Source organism: Lepidochelys olivacea, assembly GCF_965140295.1.
Source record: "Lepidochelys olivacea isolate rLepOli2 genome assembly, chromosome: 8".
Lineage (NCBI taxonomy): Eukaryota > Metazoa > Chordata > Testudines > Cheloniidae > Lepidochelys > Lepidochelys olivacea.
This window is the reverse complement of record NC_140418.1, coordinates 39,939,938-39,964,715: the sequence shown is the minus strand read 5'-3', so window position 1 is coordinate 39,964,715 and position 24,778 is coordinate 39,939,938. Positions and strand designations below refer to the sequence as shown.

The 24,778-nt window shown below is 47.0% G+C and overlaps 1 protein-coding gene across 5 annotated transcripts in view; it reads right to left on the bottom strand.

Annotated features, from left to right (window-relative positions):
* Window positions 1-24,778, bottom strand: part of PCDH1 (protocadherin 1) — a 190,479-nt gene that overhangs the window by 103,615 nt on the left and 62,086 nt on the right. For all 5 annotated transcript variants that reach the window (XM_084636547.1, XM_084636550.1, XM_084636548.1 and 2 more), the window contains exon 4: window positions 19,715-19,934. In XM_084636547.1, coding sequence (XP_084492673.1) covers window positions 19,715-19,934 — 220 coding nt within the window. The remainder of the gene's footprint in view (window positions 1-19,714; window positions 19,935-24,778) is intronic.

The window sequence follows — 24,778 nt, the reverse complement described above, 5'->3', positions numbered from 1 at the left end:
GACTGTGGCAGTGAAATGGGCTATCAAAGTGCTCCGCTATTATGTATGGGCCCAGCCATTCCATCTGGTAGTGGATCATTCACCCCATCAGTGACTGCATGCCATGAAAGATTATAACCTCGGATCATGTGAAGCTACCTCTCACTGCAGCCATACAGGTTCAAGGTACTACACTGAGCAGAAAAAGACCATAGGAATGCAGACTTCTTCTCAAGGGACAGGGAACTTGTTTGCACAGACTGTCCCTGCGATGTCCAGCCTGAGGGGGAGGGTGAGTGATGGGGTTTACAGACACTTCCATAGGGTTAAAGGAGTAATGGAACAGTACTGGACCACGAGGGCCCCTCCCCTCAGCAGCTGCAGAGCATGCTCCAAAAGGAAGGTCTGCTTAAAAAGAAACTCTGACAGGTAAGCAGGAGGAGAATGAAGGAGAGACTACCTGCATACAGGAAGCCAGGCTGTAGCTTCTGGAACAGAGGGATGTGCAGGGAAAGAGTCTGGACTGTGGGTAAGATCCAACTGGGAGGCCAAGTGTCTGACCCCCTTTTTCCCCGCTTCTCATAGGAATGGCCACACTGGGTCAGACCAAAGGTCCATCCAGCCCAGTATTCTGTCTACCGACAGTGGCCAATGCCAGGTGCCCCAGAGGGAATGAACCTAACAGGTAATGATCACGTGATCTCTCTCCTGCCATTCATCTCCACCCTCTGACAAACAGAGGCTAGGGACACCATTCCTTACTCTTCCTGGCTAATAGCCATTAATGGAATTAACCACCATGAATTTATCTAGTTCTCTTTTAAACCCTGTTATAGTCCTAGTGTTCACAACCTCCTCAGGCAAGGAGTTCCACAGGTTGACTGTGCGATGGCTTGGGGAACACCACTAGTTACCCCTCTCCATTCTGAAAATGTACCATTTATTCCTACCCTTTGTTCCCTGTCTTTTAACCAGTTCTCAATCCATGAAAGGATCTTCCCTCTTATCCCATGACAACTCAATTTACGTAAGAACCTTTGATGAGGGACCTTGCAAAGGCTTTCTGGAAATCTAAGTACACTATGTCCACTGGATCCCCCTTGTCCACATGTTTGTTGACCCCCTCAAAGAACTCTAATAGATTACAGAGTGGTAGCCGAGTTAGTCTGTACAAAAAAACTTCAAAAACAGACTCCAACGAGAAACTGCAGAACTGGAATTAATTTGCAAACTGGACACCATTAAATTAGGCTTGACTAAAGACTGGGAGTGGATGAGTCATTACACAAACTAAAAACTATTTCCCTGTGTTTATTTTTCCCCCTACTGTTGCTCACACCTTCTTGTCAACTGTTTGAAATGGGCCATCCTGATTATGACCACAAAAGTTTTTTTCTCCTGCTGATAATAGCCCACCTTAATCAATTACTCTTGTTAGAGTTGGTATGCCAACCCCCATTTTTTCATGTTTATATATATATCTTCCTACTGTATTTTCCACTGCGTGCATCTGATGAAGTGGGCTTTAGCCCACAAAAGTTTATACTCAAATAAATTTGTGAGTCTCTAAGATGCCACAAGTACTCCTTGGTCTAATAGATTAGTAAGACATGATTTCCCTTTACAGAAACCATGCTGACTTTTGCCCAACAATTTATATTCTTCTATGTGTCTGATAATTTTATTCTTCACTGTTGTTTCAACTAATTTGCCCGGTGATGACATTAGACTTACCGGTCTGTAATTGCCGGAATCACCTCTAGAGCTCTTTTTAAATATTGGCGTTACATTAGCTATCTTCCAGTCACTGGGAACAGAAGCTGATTTAAAGGACAGGTTACAAACCATAGTTAATAGCTCCGCAATTTCACATTTCAGTTCTTTCAGGGAAGAGTATAAAAATATTGCTCAGGCATGCAGGAGTGAAATCAGGAAGGCCAAATCACACCTAGAGTGGCAGCTAGCAAGAGATGTTAAGAGTAACAAGAAGGGTTTCTTCAGGCATGTTAGCAACAAGAAGAAAGTCAAGAAAAGTGTGGGCCCCTTACTGAATGAGGGAGGCAACCTAGTGACAGAGGATGTGGAAAAAGCTAATGTACTCAGTGCTTTTTTTGCCTCTGTCTTCACAAACAAGGTCAGCTCCCAGACTACTGCACTGGGCAACATAGCATGGGGAGGAGGTGACCAGCCCTCTGTGGAGAAAGAAGTGGTTCGGGACTATTTAGAAAAGCTGGACGAGCACAAGTCCATGGGGCCCGATGCGCTGCATCCGAGAGTGCTAAAGGAGTTGGCGGATGTGATTACAGAGCCATTGGCCATTATCTTTGAAAACTCATGGCGAACAGGGGAAGTCCCGGACGACTGGAAAAAGGCTAATATAGTGCCCATCTTGAAAAAAGGGAAGAAGAAGTATCCGGAGAACTACAGGCCAGTCAGTCTCAACTCGGCCCCTGGACAAATCATGGAGCAGGCCCTCAAGGAATCAATTCTGAAGCACTTAGAGGAGAAGAAAGTGATCAGGAACAGTCAGCATGGATTCACCAAGGGCAAGTCATGCCTGACTAATCTAATTGCCTTCTATGATGAGATAACTGGCTCTGTGGATGAGGGGAAAGCAGTAGACGTGTTGTTCCTTGACTTTAGCAAAGCTTTTGATACAGTCTCCCACAGTATTCTTGCCAACAAGTTAAAGAAGAATGGGCTGGATGAATGGACTATAAGGTGAATAGAAAGCTGGCGATACTGTCGGGCTCAACAGGTAGTGATCAATGGCTCCATGTCTAGTTGGCAGCCGGTATCAAGTGGAGTGCCCCAAGGGTTGGTCCTCGGGCCGGTTTTGTTCAATATCTTCATTAATGATCTGGAGGATGGCGTGAATTGCACCCTCAGCAAGTTTGCAGATGACATTAAACTGGGAGGAGAGGTAGATATGCTGGAGGGTAGGGATAGGATACAGAGGGACCTAGACAATTTAGAGGATTGGGGCAAAAGAAATCTGATGAGGTTCAACAAGGACAAGTGCAGAGTCCTGCACTTAGGAAGGAAGCATCTCATGCACCGCTACAGACTAGGGACCGAGTGGCTAGGCAGCAGTTCTGCAGAAAAGGACCTAGGGATGACAGTGGACGAGAAGCTGGATATGAGTCAACAGTGTGCCCTTGTTGCCAAGAAGGCGAATGGCATTTTGGGCTGTATAAGTAGGGGCATTGCCAGCAGATCGAGGGACGTGATCGTTTCCCTCTATTCAGCATTGGTGAGGCCTCATCTGGAGTACTGTGTCCAGTTTTGGGCCCAACACTACAAGAAGGATGTGAAAAAATTGGAAAACATCCAGCAGAGGGCAATGAAAATGATATGGGGACTGGAACATATGACTTATGAAGAGAGGCTGAGGGAACTGGGATTGTTTAGTCTGCGGAAGAGAAGAATGAGGGGGGATTTGATAGCTGCTTTCAACTACCTGAAAGGGGGTTCCAAAGAGGATGGATCTAGACTCTTCTCAGTGGTAGCAGATGACAGAACGAGGAGTAATGGTCTCAAGTTGCAGTGGGTGAGATTTAGGTTGGATATTAGAAAAAACTTTTTCTCGAGGAGGGTGGTGAAGCACTGGAATGCGTTACCTAGGGAGGTGGTGGAATCGCCTTCCTTAGAAGTTTTTAAGGTGAAGCTTGACAAAGCCCTGACTGGGAGGATTTAGTTGGGGATTGGTCCTGCTTTGAGCAGGGGGTTGGACTAGATGACCTCCTGAGGTCCCTTCCAATGCTGATATTCTATGATTCAGAACTCTTGGGTGAATGCCATCTGGTCCTGGTGACTTGTTACTGTTAAGTTTATCAATTAATTCCAAAACCTCCTCTAGTGTCACTTCCATCTGTGACAATTCCTCAGATTTGTCACCTACAAAAGGGGTAGGTGGACACTGGGAAGACCCAAATGAGTGTTTGAACTATTGAGACTGTTAATCATAGAATCTTAGGGTTGGAAGGGACCTGAGGAGGTCATTTAGTCCAACCCCTTGCTCAAAGCAGGACCAACCCCCAATTTTTGGCCCAGATCCCTAAATGCCCCCCTCAAGGATTGAACTCACAACCCTGGATTTAGCAGGCCAATGCTCAAACCACTGAGCTATCCCTCCCCCCCGAAGGAAGAAACCCTCTGCAGAGGGAGAAGCTGAGTGCCACAACCACGTTCCAAACTGAAGATAGAACAGGGGGAGGTAGGAAGTGACCTAAGGGAGACTGGTCTGTTGTAAAAGCTAGAGCTGACTGAATATCAACTCATCCCTTCCCCCTTGGGCCTTGCGCCAGGAGCCAGTGAAGAGGAAGGGCGTGGGTCCCCCTACACTTTTTCCTCTTCCTTCACCAGACCTGGGGAACCCATGGAGTCCAGTAGATGGTGGACTGTAACTTGGTCACTAGACCTTCAGATTGCCTGGCAAGGCCATCCCGAGACTCTGAGAGACTGTTGAGCCTTGGCTTGCTGGCCCCAAATGAACCCAGCTGCAAGTGCCCACGACGTATGCATGTTCACAACAGGGCTGAGGAGATCCTGAACTCTATATCCTGGCTTCCATGACTTTACCTGGAAGAAGGTCCCATCACATGTCAGTCAGGCTCCACTTTTTCCAGCAGCTGCTGGGACACACACACACACACACACACACACGATGCAGTGTTGAGGGTGTGACAGGCCAGGGCTCTGGGCAATCTCCTGGCACTTTGCTTTCCAGGTCATTATAAATGACTTGCATACAAATACTTAAAACATATATTAGCTATCTGTCTAAAATACTTACATGGTTCCCATGATTTTAGTGCCTGAGTTCCTCACAATCCTTATGGAAATAATATTGTTATACCCATTTACCAATAGGAAGCTGAGGCACAGAGAAATTAGTGACTTGCCCAAGGACACAGAGGGAATCAGTGGCTGAGTAAGGAATTGAGCCCATTTCTCCCAAGCTTCTGATCCACTGGGCCATCCTTCCTTTAGTCATATTTTGGCCTGTGTACCTGAAAAAACTGTATTGACTGTACTGAACTGGCTTCCCAATTACTTCAAAAATATATCAAAAGAATGTTATGATTGCTAACTCTTGCCTTTTTTAGGTGCAATAGATAGTTCAGTATATGTTGGATAGAGGACTGCATCAGTGAGATTCCAGTTTGACAAATCCAGGTAAAGAAATGCCTCCATTTTGACAGGTAAGCAGCTCTGATAGAGGGCTTTCTACTATTTAATAAGACATGGCGAAATTACTCCAAACAAGACTGCTACATGAGATTTAGCAATGGAGCTTCCAGGCAGTTAAACGAAGGGCCTGCAGGTTTGGGTGGAGCAACTGATATTGATCTTGGGAGATCAAGTCCGAGTGTAATGAGAGTGAAACTGGAGTTGCCTCTGACAGGTCCAGTAGAGAGGAGAACCAGTGCTGGCGAGACACGTTGGGGCTATTAATAACTCGGGCCTGGTTCCACTTGATCTTCAGTAGCACTCTGGGAAGGACTGTGATTGGGGGAAAAGGATAAAACAGCTAGAGTAGCAGAAAAGCAACTATGATACAGCCTGACAATTTTATTCTTTACTATTGTTTCAACTAATTGTAGCCTTGCAGCAAGCAAATTGATGACATTTTCTATTGGCCTTGTTTGGAAACAGGTCTATATGTTGGAAAATGCAAACCTGAGACACCATTCGTGACCTTGATATATTGCTGTGATGCTCTGTACCTCAGGGAAACACCCAGCACCCCAATGTTCATCCTTGTAAAATGATTGGGTGGTATCCAATGCAAAGTTTCTTATGTTGGGTGTCTTCAGAAGGCTCATGAAGCACTGAGCACTGTTGTTATAGTAATTGTTACAGTAATGTTATAGGTTATAGTTATGAGGCTGAAAATGTATCCTCATGGCTTAAAATAAGCCCAGGCAAAAACTCTCCAAGAGCAGAGAGGCAGTTCACAACTTATCAGGGCAGGTATCAGACAAACCCAGCCCAGCCTCAGAGGAACAAAGAACGCTGGCCTAGGCTGCAACAAAAGGATCTGTTCAAGTGAGTCGTCCCCCCTCCCCCCCGCTTCCTTTAGTCAGTATGGGACCGTGATGAGGTAATGCTCACCTGACTCTGAAGGGGGGGAAGGGGGAAAGCCAAGAGGGAAGAAAGAACATGATAAAAGGGAGAGACGTTTGCCATGCTCTCTCTCTCTTCCACCTCCATCTACAAACACCACATCAAGTGACTGAAACGCTGATCAAAGGGGAGAGCCTGGCTGAAGAGCAACCATCCGGCCTGTGGTGAGAAGCATCTAAGTTTGTAAGGCATTGAAAGTGTTAAGATCAGTTTAGAATGCATTTTGCTTTTATTTCATTTCACCAAATTATCCTTTGACTTATAGTCACTTAACATCTATCTTTATAGTTAATAAATTTGTTTGTTTATTCTACCTGAAGCAGTGTGTTTTGTTTGAAGTGTGTCAGAGGCCTCCCTTGGGATAACAAGCCTGATACATATCAATTTCTTTGTTAAATTGACAAACTCATATAAGCTTGCAGTGTCCAGAGGACATAACTGGACACTGCAAGATGGAAGTTCCTAGGGTTGTGTCTGGGACCGGAGGTATTGGCTAGTGTCATTCGGTTGCACAATCCAAGGAGCAGCTTACATGCCAGAGGCTGTGCGTGAACAGTCCAGGAGTGGGGGGTTCTCACAGCAGAGCATGGTAAGGCTGGCTCCCAGAGTCAAGGATTGGAGTCACCTAGCAGATCACCGGTCCGGATAACACCAGAGGGGAACTTCACAATTGCCACATGAAAGTAGGCATCTCTTAAATTGTAGGCAGTCCCCAGGATCTAGGGAGGCAATAATAGAAGCCTGGGTGATTGTGTGGAACTTTATCTTTTTGTTGAGCTGACACAGGTCCAAAATAGGTCTGAGACTGCCCTTTGGCTTGGGGATTAGGAAATAGGAGTAGAACCCCTTTCCTCTGAGACTCTGCGGAATCTCCTCTACAGCTGAAGGAGAGACTAAACCTCCTGAATTAAGAGTTTGCCATGAAAGTAGTCCCTGAAGACTGAAGGGGAGGGAGAGTGTGGTAGAACTGAACTGGAGGGTATATCTCACTTCCACGTGGCTTAACACCCAATGGTCCTTAGTAATGCAGGACCAAGCACTGAGAAAGTGGGAAAGGCAGTTTGCAAATAAACAAAAATGGGGTCTAACATCCTGGGAACTGGTATGGCCTCCACTGCAGAAGCCATGGACCTGGCTGCTGAGTCCACTGAAACCAGTGCAGCTTGCAATGAAGCTCTTGCCACAGATTTCCCCTCATCCACTTACAAGAACTCCTGCCTAGTATCTTCTGGCAGCATGTCTCTAAACTTGAGCATGGTATCACAGACATTAAAATTATATTGGCTGAAGAGCACCTGCTGGTTGGCAATCCTAAATTGCAGCCTTCTCCTCCCCGAGTAGAATAAACTTTCCTGACAAACAGATCTAAATTTTTGCATCTTTTGATTCAGGGATTGCATCTTATAGAAGATAACATCATAGGACTGGAAGGGACCTGGAGAGGTCGTCTAGTCCAGTCCCCTGCACTCAAGGCAGGACTAAGTATTATCTAGACCTTCTCTGACTGGTGATTGTCTAACATTCTGTGATAAATGAAGGGGGGTGGGGGTTAAGCTCTGTTTTATGGACACCTAGCCAGCCAGTTAGCTATAAAGTCTCTCTTGGTGGCTGTTCTCCGCTTGCTTTACCTGTAAAGGGTTAACAAAGTCCCCCAGGTAAAGGAAAGGGACTGGGCACCTGACCAAAAGAGCCAATGAGAAGGCTAGAACTTTTTTAAATGGGGAAAAAAATTCCCCTTTGTGTCCGTTGTTGTTCTCTGGGAAAGAGGGGAACAGAGAGCAGTTATGCTATGAGAAGCTTTAAGCCAGGTATGATCATAGATCATCAGATCATACCTAGAAATACTTATTTGGAACCCCCAAATGTGTAAGTAAATCAGGAATGTTTAGAAGATGCAATTCGGTTTATTTCTGTTTATTTCTTATGGCTAGTGGACTCCTCTGTGCTATCCCCAGATGCTTTTGTTCTGCTTGTAACCTTCAAGCTGAACCTCAAGAGAGCTATCTTGATGTTTAATTTTTGTAATTGTTTCTTTTAAGATCTAGCAAAAAGCCTAAGTTCCAGATGTATTTTCTTTTTTTGTTTTTAATAAAATTTACCTTTTTTAAGAACAGGATTGGGTTTTTTGTGTCCTAAGAGGTTTGTGCACATGTTGTTTAATTAGCTGAGGACAACAGCTGATTTCCTTTGTTTTTCATTCTCAGTTCTTCCCTGAAGCAGGGGGTGAAAGGGCTTGAGGGTACCCCACAGGAAGGAATTCCCAAGTGCACCTTTCTGGGTTCTCAAAAAAGGGAGGGGTTTTTTTGCATTTGGGTGGTGGCAGCATCTACCCATCCAAGGTCAGAGAGAAACTGTAACCTTGGAAGTTTAACACACCCTATTGGGATGAATGGGTCTGCCAGAGTGCCTTAACGGGATCCATATTTGCCTCACTGAGAGGCAAGGTCACTCTGGAAGGATCTGCTGAGGCCAAAATATCTATCAGGAGGTGCAAGGATTCTTTCACTGCCTCCACCTGGATGCCCAGGCTTAAGGCCACCCTCTTTAACAATTCTTGGTGGGCCTTATAGTCATCTGGGGGAGGTGAAATGCCCCCGATGAGCCTGTGTCATCAGGAGAGGATGAAGAGGGGGCCAGCATAGGCTCAGGCTGCTCTTCTTCCATCACTTGTCCAGTGGAGACCTCCTCATCCAGCTCTTGGCACCTGGTACTGGGCTCAGGAACAGGTTCAAGAACAGGAGGTACCTGGTGGGCAGATACTGCACACCTCTCCAAGGTGACTGAATAAGAATGCCTAAAATATAATCTAGAAAACATAGGGAAATCCCACAGATTCCAAAAAGGCAACTGGACAGGTGTAGGCCCCAAGTGACCTCCTGACCACCCACTTGATGGTACTCCTGCAGAAGGATCCCTTGCAGGGTAGTAGTGCTTCGATGGGGACTAGAGAAAGTGGCTCCAAGGTTGGAAAATGTAAGACCCAACCTCTGATTAATAGGAGGACAGCTCTCCTTCCGGTAGCCATGGAGGTGCTGCTACTGATGGTACCAGTGACTGAGGCCAAATCGCAAGTCGCAGCAGTCGCAGATAGCAAGCCATCTGAGGCAAATGGGGCTGACACAGTAATGAGCACTACAGCAATGTTGTTGGAGCCCCTGTGTCCGGTGGTACCAAGAGTGCCGACTCCTGTACTGTTGGTGATACCGGCACTGAAAGTGACAAGAGATCATTGGTACTGAGCATGCTTTAGGCATTTGAGGCTGCCAGAAATTTCTTGTGCAGTTCCACAGGTGTGGAAGGTGCTCCCTCAGGGCCTGGACTCAACAGTACCTGCCTCGATGCTGGAGTCATTGCTGCTGGTTTCTTGGGTGCTGGAGAAGAGGAGTGCTTGGACTTCAGCTGCACTTTCCTCTTAACCCCATGCCTAGCAGACTTCGATGCCAGAGATCTTCTTTTGGTGGGCTGCTTGGAGGTCTTATGACTCTTCCTCGGCAATCGGGAGGGTGAGCCGTTTTGGAACTCAGGCAAAGTAGGAGGCACACTCCTAACTGACACAACATACTGACTGACCTGGCTCTGACAGAGGTCTCAAGCCTACCTCAATAAGTAAAAAATGTAGCCTGACTTCAGGATCCTATTTTATGAAAGGATTAAAGTCACTGCAGATCTGCATCATATACAGGGTCAAATTAAATGTATACCCCAAATTAAAAATCACAGTAAGAGAATCAAAAAAGTGTCACTATGGCTAAACAAAGTAAAAGAAGTGGTTAGAAGCAAAAAGGCATCCCTTAAAATTTGGAAGTTAAATCCTACTGAGGAAAATAGAAAGGAGCATAAACTCTGCAAGTCATGTATAATTAGGCAGGCCAAAGACGACTTTGAAGAGTAATTAGCCAAAGACTTAAAGGAGCTTTCAAGGAAGATAAGGCCATTGCATAGAATCATAGAAGATTGGGGTTGGAAGAGACCTCAGGAGGTCATCTAGTCCAACCCTCTGCTCAAAGCAGGACCAACACCAACCAAATCATGCCAGTCAGGGCTTTGTCAAGCCAGGCCTTAAAAACCTCTAAGGATGGAGGTTCCACCACCTCCCTAGGTAACCCATTCCAGTGCTTCATCACCCTCCTAGTGAAATAGTGTTTCCTAATATCCAGCCTAGACCTTCCCCACTGCAACTTGAGACCATTGTTCCTTGTTCTGTCATCTGCCACCACTGAGAACAGCTGAACTCCATCCTCTTTGGAACCCCCTTTCAGGTTGAAGGCTGCTATCAAACCCCTCTCACTCTTCTCTTCTGCAGACTAAACAAGCCCAGTTCCCTCAGCCTCTCCAATTTGTCCACATCCTTTCTGTAGTGGGGGGGCCAAAACTGGATGCAATACTCCAGATGTGGCCTCACCAGTGCAGAATAGACGGGAATAATCACTTCCCTCGATCTGCTGAAAATGCTCCTACTAATGAAGCCCAATATGCCGTTAGCCTTCTTGGCAACAAGGGCACACTGCTGACTCATATCCAGCTTCTCATCTACTGTAATCCCCAGGTCCTTTTCTGCAGAGAAGCTAAAAGAATTCTTTGCATCTGTCTTCACTGCAGAGGATGTGAGGGAGGTTCCCACACCTAAGCCATTCCTTTAAGGAATTGCTAACAGAATGCTGGGAATCATTAGGAAAGGGATAGATAATAAAACATAAAATATCATATTGCCTCTGTATAAATTCATGGTACACCCACACCTTGAATACTGCATGCAGATCTGGTCACCCCATCTCAAAAAAGATATATTGGAATTGGAAAAGAAACAAAAATTAAAAGGGGTATGGAACAGCTTCCATATGAGGAGAGATGAATAAGACTGGACTTTTCAGCTTGGAAAAGAGATGACTAAGGGTGGATATGATAGAGGTCTATAAAATCATGACTGGGTGGAGAAAATAAATAAGGAAGTGTTATTTACTCCTTCTCATAACACAAGAACTAGGGGGTCACCCAATGAAATTAATAGGCAGCAGGTTTAAAACAAACAATAGGAAGTATTTCTTCGCACAACGCACAGTCAACCTGTGGAACTCTTTAGTAGAAGATGTTGTGAAGGCCAAGACCATAACATGGTTAAAAAAAGAACTAGATAAGTTCATGGAGGATAGGTCCATCAATGGCTATTAGCTAGGATGGGCAAGGATGGTGTCCCTAGCCTCTGTCTGCCAGAAGCTGGGAATGGGTGACAGGGGATGGATCACTTGATGATTGCCTGTTCTGTTCATTCCCTCTGAAGCACCTGCATTGGCCACTGTCGGAAGACAGGATACTGGGCTAGATGGACCTTTGGTCTGACTCAACATGGCCGTTCTTATCTAGGTAACAAATCTGAGGAACTGTCCCACATTGAAGTGTCAATAGAGGAGGTTTTGGAACAAATCGATAAATTAAACAGTAATAAGTCACCGGACCAGACAGTATTCACCCACTCAAGGAACTCAAATATGAAATTACAGAACTACTAACTGTGGTATGTAACCAATCATTTTAATCAGCTTCTGTACCAGATGAGTGGAGGCAGGGGCACTGGCATAGAGGGGGCCTAGGGGCCATGGCCCGCCCACTTTTTCAAAGTAGACAGACCTGGCCCATCTACCTTTTGACACGGGCTTGGCCCTTTGCCCCTTCTCTTCCCCCTGAGACCCCACCCCCTGGTCAGGCTAGAAGCTGGACCCCATCTGGGTAAGAGCAGCCTGCAGAGCCCAGGCAGCAGGGGGGAGCCCCTGACCCTCCATCTGCCTGGGGTGGGGATTCAGAGGGCAGGGACATGGGCTAAGGGCTTCTCTCAGGCCCTCACCCCACCCCAGGCAGGTTGAGGGGACTGGGTTCCGTGGCCTGGCTTCAGCTTCCAGCTTGGCCAGGGGTGGGGCCTTAGGAGGAAGAGGAGCGGCAGGGGTGAGGCCATGGAGGGGGTGGGGACTCGGGGTCCCCACACTTTTAGGCAGAATCAGTCGGCCCTGAGAGATAGCTAATGTGATGCCAATTTTTAAAAAGGTCCCAGAGGCAATCCTGGCAATAAAAAGGCTGGTAACCCTAACTTCAGGAGCAGGCAAATTGGTTGAAACTATAGTAAAGAAGAGAATTATCTGACACAGATAAAAACGATTTGTTGGGGAAGAGTAAACACAGCTTTTGTATAGGGAAATCATGCCTCACTGATCTATTAGAATTCCTTGCGGGGGGGTCAAAAAAACATATGGACAAGTGTGATCTAATGGATACAGTATAGCTGGACTTTCAGAAGGCCTTTGACAAGGTCCGTTTCCAAAGGCTCATAAGCAAAGTAAGTTGTCATGGGATAAGAGGGAAGGTCCTCTCATGGATCAGTAACTGGTTAAAAGACAGGAAACAAAGGGTAGGAAAAATTGGTCAGTTTTCAGAATGAAGCAAGGTGTCTGTACTGAGACATTGCTTTTCAACATGTTCATAAAAGCAATAAACAGTGAGGTGGCAAAATTTGCAGACGATACAAAATTACTCAAGATATTTAAGCAAAGCTGTCCAAAGCTTTTATACTGCTTGGACTCTCAGGGGCAAGGACTGATAAGCATAAGCAAATGATCCCCATGCTTGGACTAAATTAGCTCTAAAGGACATATAGAACTTGCTTATTATAGTAGCTTCTATTACTTTTTGAAACTTAAGACTGGAACTCATTTGTGTGTATATATGTTTACCAGCTTTAACCTTGTAAATAACTCTTATTTCCTTTGGCAACTACTTAATAAATCTTTAGACAGTTTATTATAGGATTAGCTACAAACTTTATCTTGGTTTGAGATCTAAAGATGCATTTAACTTGGGGTATGTGACTGGGATTAACTTGAATATTGCTCTGATCCTTGATGTAAGGGACCATCTATCACAAAGGAAAGCTTACCTGGGTGGCAAGATAGACCAAAGTACCAGATTGGACTGTCTGTGACTCCATGTTAAGGCTGTTAAAGTGCTTGAGGAGTTTTCACTTGATAATTGGTTGGTGAAATCTAAGGGCATGTCTACACTACAAGTTTATATTGACCTATTTTAGGTTGACTTATAGCCACTGCAGTAATTACTGCAGCGGTTCACATCCACATCCTTCTGTTGGTGATGTGCATCTTCACCAGGAGCACTTCTACTGACTTAAGAGGGGCAGTGTTGGGGGGGCTAAGAGCCTGGGCTCTCAGCTCCTTGCAGCTCCCCACCCCCCACCAGGAGCACAAGTTCCGTCAGGAGAGGGACAGCGTCCAATGTTCTCTCTTTTGGCAGGCCCAGTAATTCCATATCAACAACATGTAGCCACATACCACCCCAAGCAAGACTGCTAACACCCATAAAGCACAACACATAGCCACATGCTGCCCTGGGCAGGGTCATTAATACCCATGAGAAAAAGAAGAGGAAGAATCCTGAACCACCTGGAAACACACAGGCCAAATCCCAAAGGCCTTTTGGAGTGAGGAAACTAAGACAGGGATTTGGGTACAGGATATCTGTATATCTCTTGTGCTACCTAAGAGTTAAGTGTGTATGTATTTAGAAATGCCTTAGCTGTGTTTGTGTGTTATTTGCTTACACTTTCATGTAGTCCCCAAAGGGGAAAGCAGTACACTGGAAGACTGGCAGCTTCAGTTGTCCTCTGAGAGCATGCACGAGCTCTTGGGGATCTAAGGAAAGCCAGCACTGGTTTCAGGGCCCAGGCAATTGGTGTATCGGGTTGGCACCTGGAATGTGTTCCTGGAGGCCCATAGCCAGATTGACAGTGCCTATACTCTGCCCAGCCTAAGAAAGAGAGCTGGGAAAATAGTGGCTTTTTTAATTCACAGGCAATTCTATGCCCCCCTCCCCCCCAAAAAAAGTTTTGTTTTGGATCGAACTTAAAACCAAAATGTTCTGAATTTTCAGTAAATCAAAACATTTTGAGTGAGATTGAAATTAAACATTTCAATTGCCTCAGTTTTGTAAGGATGCAGGGAATAAAACCTAGGTACGCAGAGCCTGGGGTGGCTGATATTCCCACCATATCAGCAGAAGGCCCTGCAGAGGCACAGCCAGGAAGCGGTGTGAATAGGCGTTGCAGGAACTACCACCCACGAGACCCAGAGTGACAGTACCCTGCAGTCCTCTGATTGGCCAAGTGCCCCTACTTAATCCCAGGTGTTGGCCCAGGAAGTTGTCTGAGCAACCACATAGACCTTGTGTGACGTTATTGACAGAATCTGTAACTGTATAGATCGTTGTTGCAACCAAAGTCCTGTAGTGGCTCCAAATCTTGTAAAAAGGGGGTCAAATAAGGTGTCTAAGACAAGGTTATGGTTTTCTTGCTATGATTATGCTATCTGTATATGTGTATCATTTTTGTAGTTGAAGTTATGCATATTGTCTCTATACTGTCTGTATTTCAAACTTATGCAATGCTTCTGGGTGACACCCCAGACAAATTGGTGTCAGCTCTGCCTAGCCTGACACCAAGGACCATCAGCTATACAATTGACCCACTGAGAGAAGGCAGACATGCCTTGTGACTGAGCAAGGTATGCAGGGACATGCCTATGGACAGAACTCTGAGGTTTTTCCAGGCCATGTGATGGACAGCTTGTCCCTGGGACAAAGAAAGAAAGACCACATGGCAAGAGACTATAAAAAGCTGCTGCAGCTTCTCCATCTTGTCTTCAACCCTGCTTCTTACCTCTGGAGGGACTTTGCTACAAACGGAAGCTCTACACAAAGGACTGATCATAGAATATCTCAGGGTTGGAAGGGGCCTCAGGAGGTCATCTTTTTGTTCCTAATAAGCTTCTTTTTATTATCCTTAATTCTGCTAGCCACAGATTTCTCTTTGTGTCCATTTGCTTCCCTTATCAATTTTCTGCAATTCCTAACTTCTGATTTATATTCGTTACTATCAACATCCCCTTTCTTCCATTTGTTTGAAATATTTCCTTTTTTTATTGCTGCCTTTTCTTCTCCACTAATCCCCGGGTAGTTTTTTAACCAATTTGGCATTCTTCCTAAATTGTGGGATTGTGGCTTTTTGGGCATCTAGTAAAGTGTTCTTAAACAATTCCCAGCCTTTCCTTACCAGAGCAAGTTTCAATATTATGGGAACAGATGTCTTCAGAGTGAGCAAGGGAGCTGGCAGCCTTACAGGTAAGTAATGCAGGGGTCCCCAGCTCAGTATTTCACACTCTACCAGATGACAGCACTGCAGAGTGCTGGATAGGAAGTGGGGGACATCCTAGTCAGGTACTAAAGGTACCAACCAATTGTGTTACCAGGGAAGATGGCATATGTCAATGCCAAAATACTGTAGAGCTCTCCCTCAACAGCCTTAAAGGCTCATGCAGCCTTTGCAACTCAGAACTTCACTGCAGCTTACACGGTAGGAGGTGTCCAATAAGGAAGGATCCAAAAGTGTCTGTGATAACCAAATAAGGGATGACTTACAGAAGAAAAGACACAACTACCATGCAGTTTGCCTTCCAGCAGAAGAGATATCAAAAGATGATCATCCACCCATCAGATCTCTTAGGCTTTGAACAGTCTCCTGGGGAAAATGGTGAAGACCCATCATTTTGAACATTTATTACTAGACTAGATAAAACTCTAGAAAATGTACAATAGGGTGCAGTCCTGCACCTGCCACAGATAAGCTGTGTGGGATCTAATAATAGTGTTTCTCCAGCATTAACTTCTCATTCTGTGGGCAAGAATGGCCTATGCTTCCAAGATCTCAGAAACAAAACTAGATTTCCCTGTATGGCCCTTGTTGAGTTGGCACTGTTAGAGGACTAGCTGGAGAAACTGAATGAGCCGATTCAAAGTCATGATGATATCTGCTCCATAGGACTCCTTAATTTGGGTCACACTACTAGTCTGAGCTATGAAATTCCTAATGGATCAGATCTTAATATGCTAGCCTCACCAGAGGAATCTCTAGCCAATTATCATGAAGTAAGGTAGCAGTGTAACTAGGTACCTTTCAAGCTACAGATCCCTTTGCCTGGTTCCACAGTCACCCAGTGTATCGCCTAGGTGGAACAGAATTTTTGACCCTATTCTCATATTCTCTGTTGATATAATTATCTTTGTGAGACAATCTGAAGAACATAGAGACAGGCTAGAGTTAATGTCAGAAGAATCAGTGGAGCCCTGGCCTCTCACTCTTTCTGCACTGCATCAAGTTTGTGTGCGTTTACCAGCAGCTTCAGGAAACAGGGGAGCCTGACTAACATGTGAGGGGAGCTTGACCCAGGCCAGGTGATGATGGCCACAAAATACAGTTCTGTATCTCTTCAGCCCTGTTGTGTATGTGAACATGGCATGTGCATGCATGTGTGTGTTGGCAAGCACGTATGTGTGGTGTGCATGTGTGTGTGTGTGCACACCTGGCTGCTGTCCATGGCAGTGAGCATGTTAGTGAAGGCACCTTACTATAGGAGGGAGGAGAAAAGTTTATGAGCAGAGACTGATATTTTCAGCTTTCAGGAGAGTCATGTTCAGGTACTTCAGTCAGAGGATGTGCCTCCTTTGTGCAGGGCACTACCCGGGACGAGTGTCCCCTGTCCTGTCTATGGTCCAGCTCAGGGTTTTCAAACTTTTTTCTGGCAACCTAGTTGAAGAAAATTGTTGATGCCCGTGCCCCAGTGAAGCTGGAGATGAGGGGTTTGGGATGTGGGAGGGGTTCAGGGCTAGAGCAGAGGGTTGAGGTACGGGGGTGAGGGCTGAGGGATGGAGTCGGGAATGAGGGGTTCAGGGTATGGAAGGGGCTCTGGCCTGGGACAGGGGGTTGGGGTGTGGGAGGGGGTCAGGGCTCTGGGCTTGGGGTGGAGACTCTGGGCTGGGGATGAGGGGTTTGGGGTGGCTCAGGGCTGGGGCAGGGGATTGGGGTGCAGTAGGGGGTCAGGGCTCTGGGGTGGGGCAGGGGATGAGGGGTTTTGGGTGCAGTAAGTGGCTTTGGGTTGGGGGGGGCTCAGGATTGGAGCAGGGGATTGGGGCATGGGGTTGGGGAGTGGGCTTACTTCAGGCAGCTCCCAGTCAGCGTTGCAGTGGGGGCTTCCTGCCTCTTCTGGCACCACGGACCACACTGCGGCCCAGAAGTGGCCAGCAGCAGCTCCGACTCCTAGGCGGAGGCATGCAAGCGGCTCTCACGTGCAGGCACCACCCCCCCAACCCCCAGCTCCCATTGGCTGGGAACCAATGGAAGCTGGTGCTTGGGGCAGGGGCAGCATGCGGGGCAGGGGCATGTGCAGAGCCTTGTGGCCCCCCAACCTAGGAGCTGGCTGCAACCCAGTGCCTTACATTCCGTGACCCAGTACTGGGTCACAACCCGCAGTCTGAAAACCACTGGTCTAGCTCACTCCTTGCACTCTGATCCCCTGCTGAGAACTGAATATCTCAGAGATCAACAACATAGTGGGATCTAAATTATCTCCCTCTGCTGGCTAGTCAAGGGGTCTCTCCAATAGCATGCTGACAGCTTTGCTGGAGCTGAAACTGACCTGAACAGGATTAATCATCAAGAAGGGAAAAAGAGTCCAGAATAGTCAGAATCCCAGAGGCTAAAGGCAGCTGCAGGTCTCACTAGCCAGAGGAAGGACTGTGTGGCTAAAGCACAGGGCCAAGATTCTGTTGCTGACACTGCAGGCTGACCATGTCACCTCCTCTTGCTGAGCCTCAGTTTCCCCACCAAAATCTTCCCCGGCAGATGCCATATGCTGTCAGTGGGAACTCTACTCTGCTGCTTGTTTCAGCCTTCTGTGAGTCCCCATCTGTCCCTTGTTCTCTCTCTCCTTCCTTCATCTCCTCCTCTGTCCAGCTCCAGTCTCTCCTCCTTTCCTATTCCCTCCTCTGTTTTCACACGGCCTTCATCCTATCCAGAACACTGTCATTATTGATGACACTCAGTCATTGCTCACCCAACTGACACGGTGTCATATCAGAATTCTCCTCACAGGTCCCTCAACAGTCCCTTCCACTCACCCAGCTGTTACCTGAGGGTTATTACACAGCATACGCAAGAGACCCCAAGAACCCCATCAGCCAGGCCCCAGACCTCCCCTTTCTCCCTTTTTTCCAGGCTGAATGTTTTTCCTCTTTGGGAGGAAGTGGTCTGTATGAAATTCCCACAGATAGAGGGGGAGCTTTATGCCATTTTAGCACATCCTGGATTCAGGGGCCACGTCAGTCCTAGAGATTGCTCTAACTTGGTCTGGCTGCTCCTGCTGGGTTCATTGAGCAGCCCAGAATAGCTGGAGCTTAGTGCACTCCAGCCATATCCTCTCAGGCCCCTGTCCCAGAAACTGATAAGGGGGGATTTGAGGCACATCTCACCAGGCCTTTGCCACCATGCAATCCCCATCGCACCAAGGGTATTCCCAGTGGAGAGATCCAGTGGCTTTCCAACCCCCTAGGCTGCCTGTGCCCACCCCCCACAGGCTTTGGCCACAGCAAGTGCCCAGCAATGTGCTCACGCAGATGCCCTTTATCTACCCTGTCCCAAGTAAGAGAACCCCTGTTTATTTCCATCTCTCCCAGCACTAGGAAAATTCACAACGACAATTTTGCTGCCCTGCTCTTCCCCAAAGGTTTCTCTGCAGCCCACTTAATGAGAGGCCTCATTTCAGAGGAAAACTCCTGTATGTCAGAATGCAGACAGCAGAGTAAGGAAGGTATTGGGCACATGGCCAGAGCCTGGGCAGGAGGAGGCAACTTAGCCTGACAGAAGATAGCCTGGGGAAGTGGGACCATAAAAAAAAGAGTTAGGCTGTTATGGCGAACAAACTCAATGGAAAGCCCTGATGCCTTTGGGTTTGCCACAATCATACTGCACCATGTCCCCTCTTCTTCCAATGTCTATTGTTATCCCAAGGTTGGTCCTTTTGTATTCTCCCTCTCTGCCACTACAAAGGCTCCCATGGCTTCAATATCCACCTCTACACCAAGGAATCCCATAGGCCCTCTCCACTCCATCTTGTTTCTACCCCAACTGCTCCTCTGAGTCTGTTTAAACAAGAGTCTGGGACCCAGTTTTAACATATAACATATAACTGTACATGCTAGTCTAGACACTCCCCTGGCCTTTGTTCCAAGACACAAAGAGTTGTGATTTGCCCATGGGCTCAGTCACAAACTGTATCATAGAATCATAGAATATCAGGGTTGGAAGGGACCTCAGGAGGTCATCTAGTCTAACCCCCAAGATCTCCCCTCCAACTATCCTCCATGATGTTCTACTGACAACTCAAATCAAAGCCTTCTGGTTCCCCTTCTTCCTGTGCCATATCAGCCCCAGGCATCCCTTTAACTCCTTTACTCCTACCTCTAAAGTCCTCTTTTCTCCTTTCTTCCTCTCCAGTGACCACCTTTCTGAGCCCTTTCTCATCCTTGGTGGTCTCTTGCCTTCAGAACTGTGACTTTCTCTGGCCTCCCTGCCTCACGCTGTCCAAGGCTGTCCCAACATGGCTACTAACCCCCCCACCTATCCCTCCTCCATGGGATGCAGATTTGCAAGGCTTTGAAGTGCCTGCACCAAGACAATCTGCAGGAAGGAGGCTGACATGCATGCAGCAGGCTCTCTTACCGTTCTCAGGGTGCTCCATCTCCCCAATACTACCGTCAGGTGTGGTGCGCTCATAATGATCCTCAGGAAGAGCTAGTGGCCCAATCCGGGGCCCTGATGATGACTTGCTGCTGGGCGTCTCTGACTCTTCTAGCCCGCTGTCATAGTAACTATGTTGAGAGGGGTCCTGCAAGTCCTGTGCCTGATTAGCTGCAGAGAATGTCACTCGGCGATGAGGTAACTGCAAAGCAGAAAAGAAAAGAGATAAGAGGGGATACCAGCCACCCACAGGGAGTGATCAGGACTGGTTATGAAACCTGACCTCCCCAGCAAAGCACTGAGGACAAAGAACCACAGCTTTCTCTTGACCCTAAGCCCTGCCAACTGAAAAAAAATCTTTCATTTCATGAGCCCCCCAATGGACAATATCTCCAACCTCAGAGTATCCCCACTCCCCTCCCAAAAAAAAAGTGTCACCTCCCCTCATCTCAGGTGTCTCCCCTTGACTGACACCATCACTCACCTCAGGGGTCTTTCTGGTTTTCACCAAAGAAATCTGCCCCCCAACAGACATGATCTCTCACCTCAGAGTCCACCCTCCAATTTACACCATCTCAGAAACACCCCACCACCCAACAGACATCATCTCCTATTTCAGAGCTCCATGGAATCACCCCCTCATCTCCCTTACTACCATATCACCTCAGAGAACCCCCAATTGACATAATCTCTTACCTCAGAACCGTCCCTGACTAGCAGTCCTCCAGCTAACATCATCTCTCATCTCACAGTCCCACACAGGAATTACATTACACCAACTCTTATCTCAGAGCCAACTGCTTCCACAACAGACACAATCTCCAACTCAGAGGAACCCCAGCAGAGTTCCACAGAACAGGGTGCCAGAACTGCCTGATCTTTGACTACACAGCTGACATAATCTCACACCTCAAAGTCCCATTCACACCTGACACCACCTCTAACCTCAGGGGTCTTCCCTCAACTAAAACCATCTCTCATCTCAGAGACCCTGATTGACATAAACTCATAGACTTTAAGGCCAGAAAGGACCATCATGATCATATAGTCTGACCTCCTTCACTTCAGAGGCCACAGAAACTCACTCACCCACTCCTGTGATAGGAGCATAATCTCTGGATGAATGCTGGAAGTCCTCAAATCTTGATTTAAAGACTGCAAGTGACAGACAATCCATCATTTACTCTACTTCAAACCAGCAAATTAAGAGTGCCCTATGATACAAAGGAAGGCAAAAAAAACCAGGGTCTCTGCCAATCTAACCTAGGGAAACACTCCTTCCTGACCTCAAAATATGGGGATCAGTTAGACTCTGAGCTTGTGAATGCAACCCACCAGCCAGACACCTGGGAAAGAATTCTTTATACTCAGAGCCCTCCCCAGTGTCCCAATTCCAGCTGTTGGAAATATTTACTGATCTCTTACCTCAACCCGCACTGACACCAACACCCATCTCAGAGTCCCCCAAGTGATACCAACTCTTACTTCAGTGCAAACCTTACTATTGATACCATCTCTTACCGTAGAGCAACCCTTCCTGACTGCTACCAACTCTCTCCTCAGAGCAACCTTGCAATTGATACCAACCCTCACCTCAGTGCAATCCTCCCCTGATACCAACATTCAAATCAGAGGGCACCCCGGATTGACACCACTTCTCACCTCAGTACAATACCCTTGATTGATTCCAACTCTCACCTCAATGCAACCCCCAGCTGACACCAACTCACACCTCAGAGTAACCCCCCAATTTATACCAACATTCACATCAGAGGGCACCGACTGATACCACCTCTCACCTCAACACAATCACCTTGATTGATTCAAACTATCACATCAGTGCAATTCCCCTCCATCCCAATCAATACCAACTCTAACCTGAGCACTACCCCGATTGACAGCAACAGTCCCATGAGAGAAATCCCCAGGATTTATACCAACTCTGACCTTGGAGCAACTCCCCGATTAATACCAACTCTCAACTCAGAGAAACCGCCCTCATTTATGCCACCCCCTCTCAGTGCAACCCCACATTTCACACTAATTCTCATCTTAGGAGAACTGCCCCCCCACACTTGATACTAACTCTGACCTCAGAGCAACCCTTCTGATTTACACCACCTCTCACCTTACACCAGGCCCCTGATTGACTCAAACTTTCATTTCAGAGCAACCCTCCAATAGATATTAACTCTCATCCCAGCACAACCCCAAAATGATTTAAATTCTAGCCTCATTGCAACCCCCTTGACTGATACCAGTTCTCCCCGCCCCAATTGACAGGAACTCTGAACACTGAGCAACCCCTATAATTGATACCAACTATCACCTCAGAGAACACACACCCAGATGACATCAACTATCACAGCAGAGTAACACACAACCCCAGTTGGTACCAACTCTCACCTCAGATTAACCCCAACTGACATCAATTCTCAGCTCAGAGCAATCCCCGGATCATTAAAACTATCACCTCAGCACAACCCCCAACAGATACAAAAAATCTCACAGCAGAGAACCCCCCTGCCCCAATTGATACCACCTCTCACATCAGTACAACCAACTTGATCGATGCCAACTTTCCCCTCATCACAGCCCCCAATCAATATCAGCTCTTACCACAGAGCAACCTCCTGAATGATACCAATTCACAATTCAGAGCAACCCCCCACAATTTATACCAACTCTTACCTCAGAGCAACCCCCCGATTGTCACCAACTCTCACCTCAGTACAACCTCGTTCCCATTGATACCAACTCTGATCTCAGTGTAACCTTAGCCACTGATACCAATTCTTACTTCAGAGTGCTCCTCCCGATTGATAACACCTGTCACCTAAGCGCAACACCCTCAGTAGTGCTTAGGTGACAGGTGTTATAAGAAGTATAAAAATATTGCTCAGGCATGCAGGAAGGCCAAATCACACTTGGAGTTGCAGCTAGCAAGAGATGTTAAGAGTAACAAGAAGGATTTCTTCAGGTATGTTAGAAACAAGAAGGTCAGGGAAAGTGTGGGCCCCTTACTGAATGGGGGAGGCAACCTAGTGACAGAGGATGTGGAAGAAGCTAATATACTCAATACTTTTTTTGCCTCTGTCTTCATGAACAAGGTCAGCTCCCAGATTACTGCACTGGGCAGCACAGTATGGGGGAGAGGTGACCAGTCCTCTGGAGAAAGAAGTGATTCAAGACTATTTAGAAAAACTGGATGAGCACAAGTCCATGGGGCCAAATGCACTGCATCTGAGGGTGCTAAGGGAGTTGGAAAATGTGATTGCAGAGCTATTGGCCATTATCTTTGAAAACTCATGGCAATCAGGGAAGGAGCTGCATGACTGGAAAAAGGCTGATGTAGTGCCCATCTTTTAAAAAGAGAAGAAGGAGGATGTGGGGAACTACAGGCCAGTCAGCCTTGCCTCAGTCCCTGGAAAAATCATGGAGCAGGTCCTCAAGGAATCAGTTTGAAGCACTTAGAGGAGAGGAAAGTGATCAGGAACAGTCAGCATGGATTCACCAAGGGCAAGTCATGCCTGACTGATCTAATTGCCTTCTATGACGAGATAACTGGCTCTGTGGATGAGGGGACAGCAGTGGACATGTTATTACTTGACTTTAGTAAAGCTTTTGATATGGTCTCCCACAGTATTCTTGCCAGCAAGTTAAAGAAGTATGGGCTTGATGAATGGACCATAAGATGGATAGAAAGCTGGCTAGATCATTGGGCTCAACGGGTAGTGATCAATGGCTCCATGTCTAGTTGGCAGCCGGTATCAAGCGGAATGCCCCAAGGGTCGGTCCTGGGGCCGGTTTTGTTCAATATCTTCATTAATGATCTGGAGGATGGCCTGGATTGCACCCTCAGCAAGTTTGCAGATGACACTAAACTGGGAGAAGTGGTAGCTATGCTGGAGGGTAGGGATAGGATACAGAGGGACCTAGACAAATTAGAGGATTGGAAGTGATCATTCCCCTCTATTTGGCATTGGTGAGGCCTCATCTGGAGTACTGTGTCCAGTTTTGGGCCCCACACTACAAGAAGGATGTGGAAAAATTGGAAAGAGTCCAGTGGAGGGTAACAAAAATGATTAGGGAGCTCGAGCACATGACTTATGAGGAGAGGCTGAGAGAACTGGGATTATTTAGTCTGCAGAAGAGAAGAATGAGGGGCAATTTGATAGCTGCTTTCAACTAGACTCATAGAATATCAGGGTTGGAAGGGACCTCAGGAGGTCATCTAATCTATCCCCTGCTCAAAGCAGGACCAATCCCCCATAGTTGCCCCAGATCCCTAAATGGCCCCCTCAAGGATTAAACTCACAACCCTGGGTTTAGCAGGCCAATGTTCAAACCACTGAGCTATCCCTCCCCCCCATCATAGACTTTAAGGTCAGAAGGGACCATTATGATCGTCTAGTCCAGGGGTCTCAAACTCAAATGACCACGAGGGCCACATGAGGACTAGTGCATTGGCCCTCACTGACACCCCCCGTTCCCCTGGCCCCGCCCCCCCTCCACCTCTTCCATGAGGCCCCACACCTGCCCCGCTTCTTCCCACCCCGTCCGGCCCCCATTCCAACCCCTTCATAGAATATCAGGGTTGGAAGGGACCTCAGGAGGTCATTTAGTCCAACCCCCTGCTCAAAGCAGGACCAATCCCCGACTAAATCATCCCAGCCAGGGCTTTGTCAAGCCTGACCTGAAAAACCTCTAACAAAGGAAATTCCACCACCTCCCTAGGTAACGCATTCCAGTGTTTCACCACCCTCCTAGTGAAAAAGTTTTTCCTAATATCCAACCTAAATCTCACCCACTGCAACTTGAGACCATTACTCCTTGTTCTGTCATCTCCTACCACTGACAAGTCTAGAGCCATCCTCTTTGGAACCCCCTTTCAGGTAGTTGAATCCCCCCTCATTCTTCTCTTCTGAAGACTAAACATCCCCAGTTCCCTCAGCTTCTCCTCATAAGTCATGTGTTCTAGTCCCGTAATCATTTTTGTTGCCCTCTGCTGGACTCTTTCCAATTTTTCCACATCCTTCTTGTAGT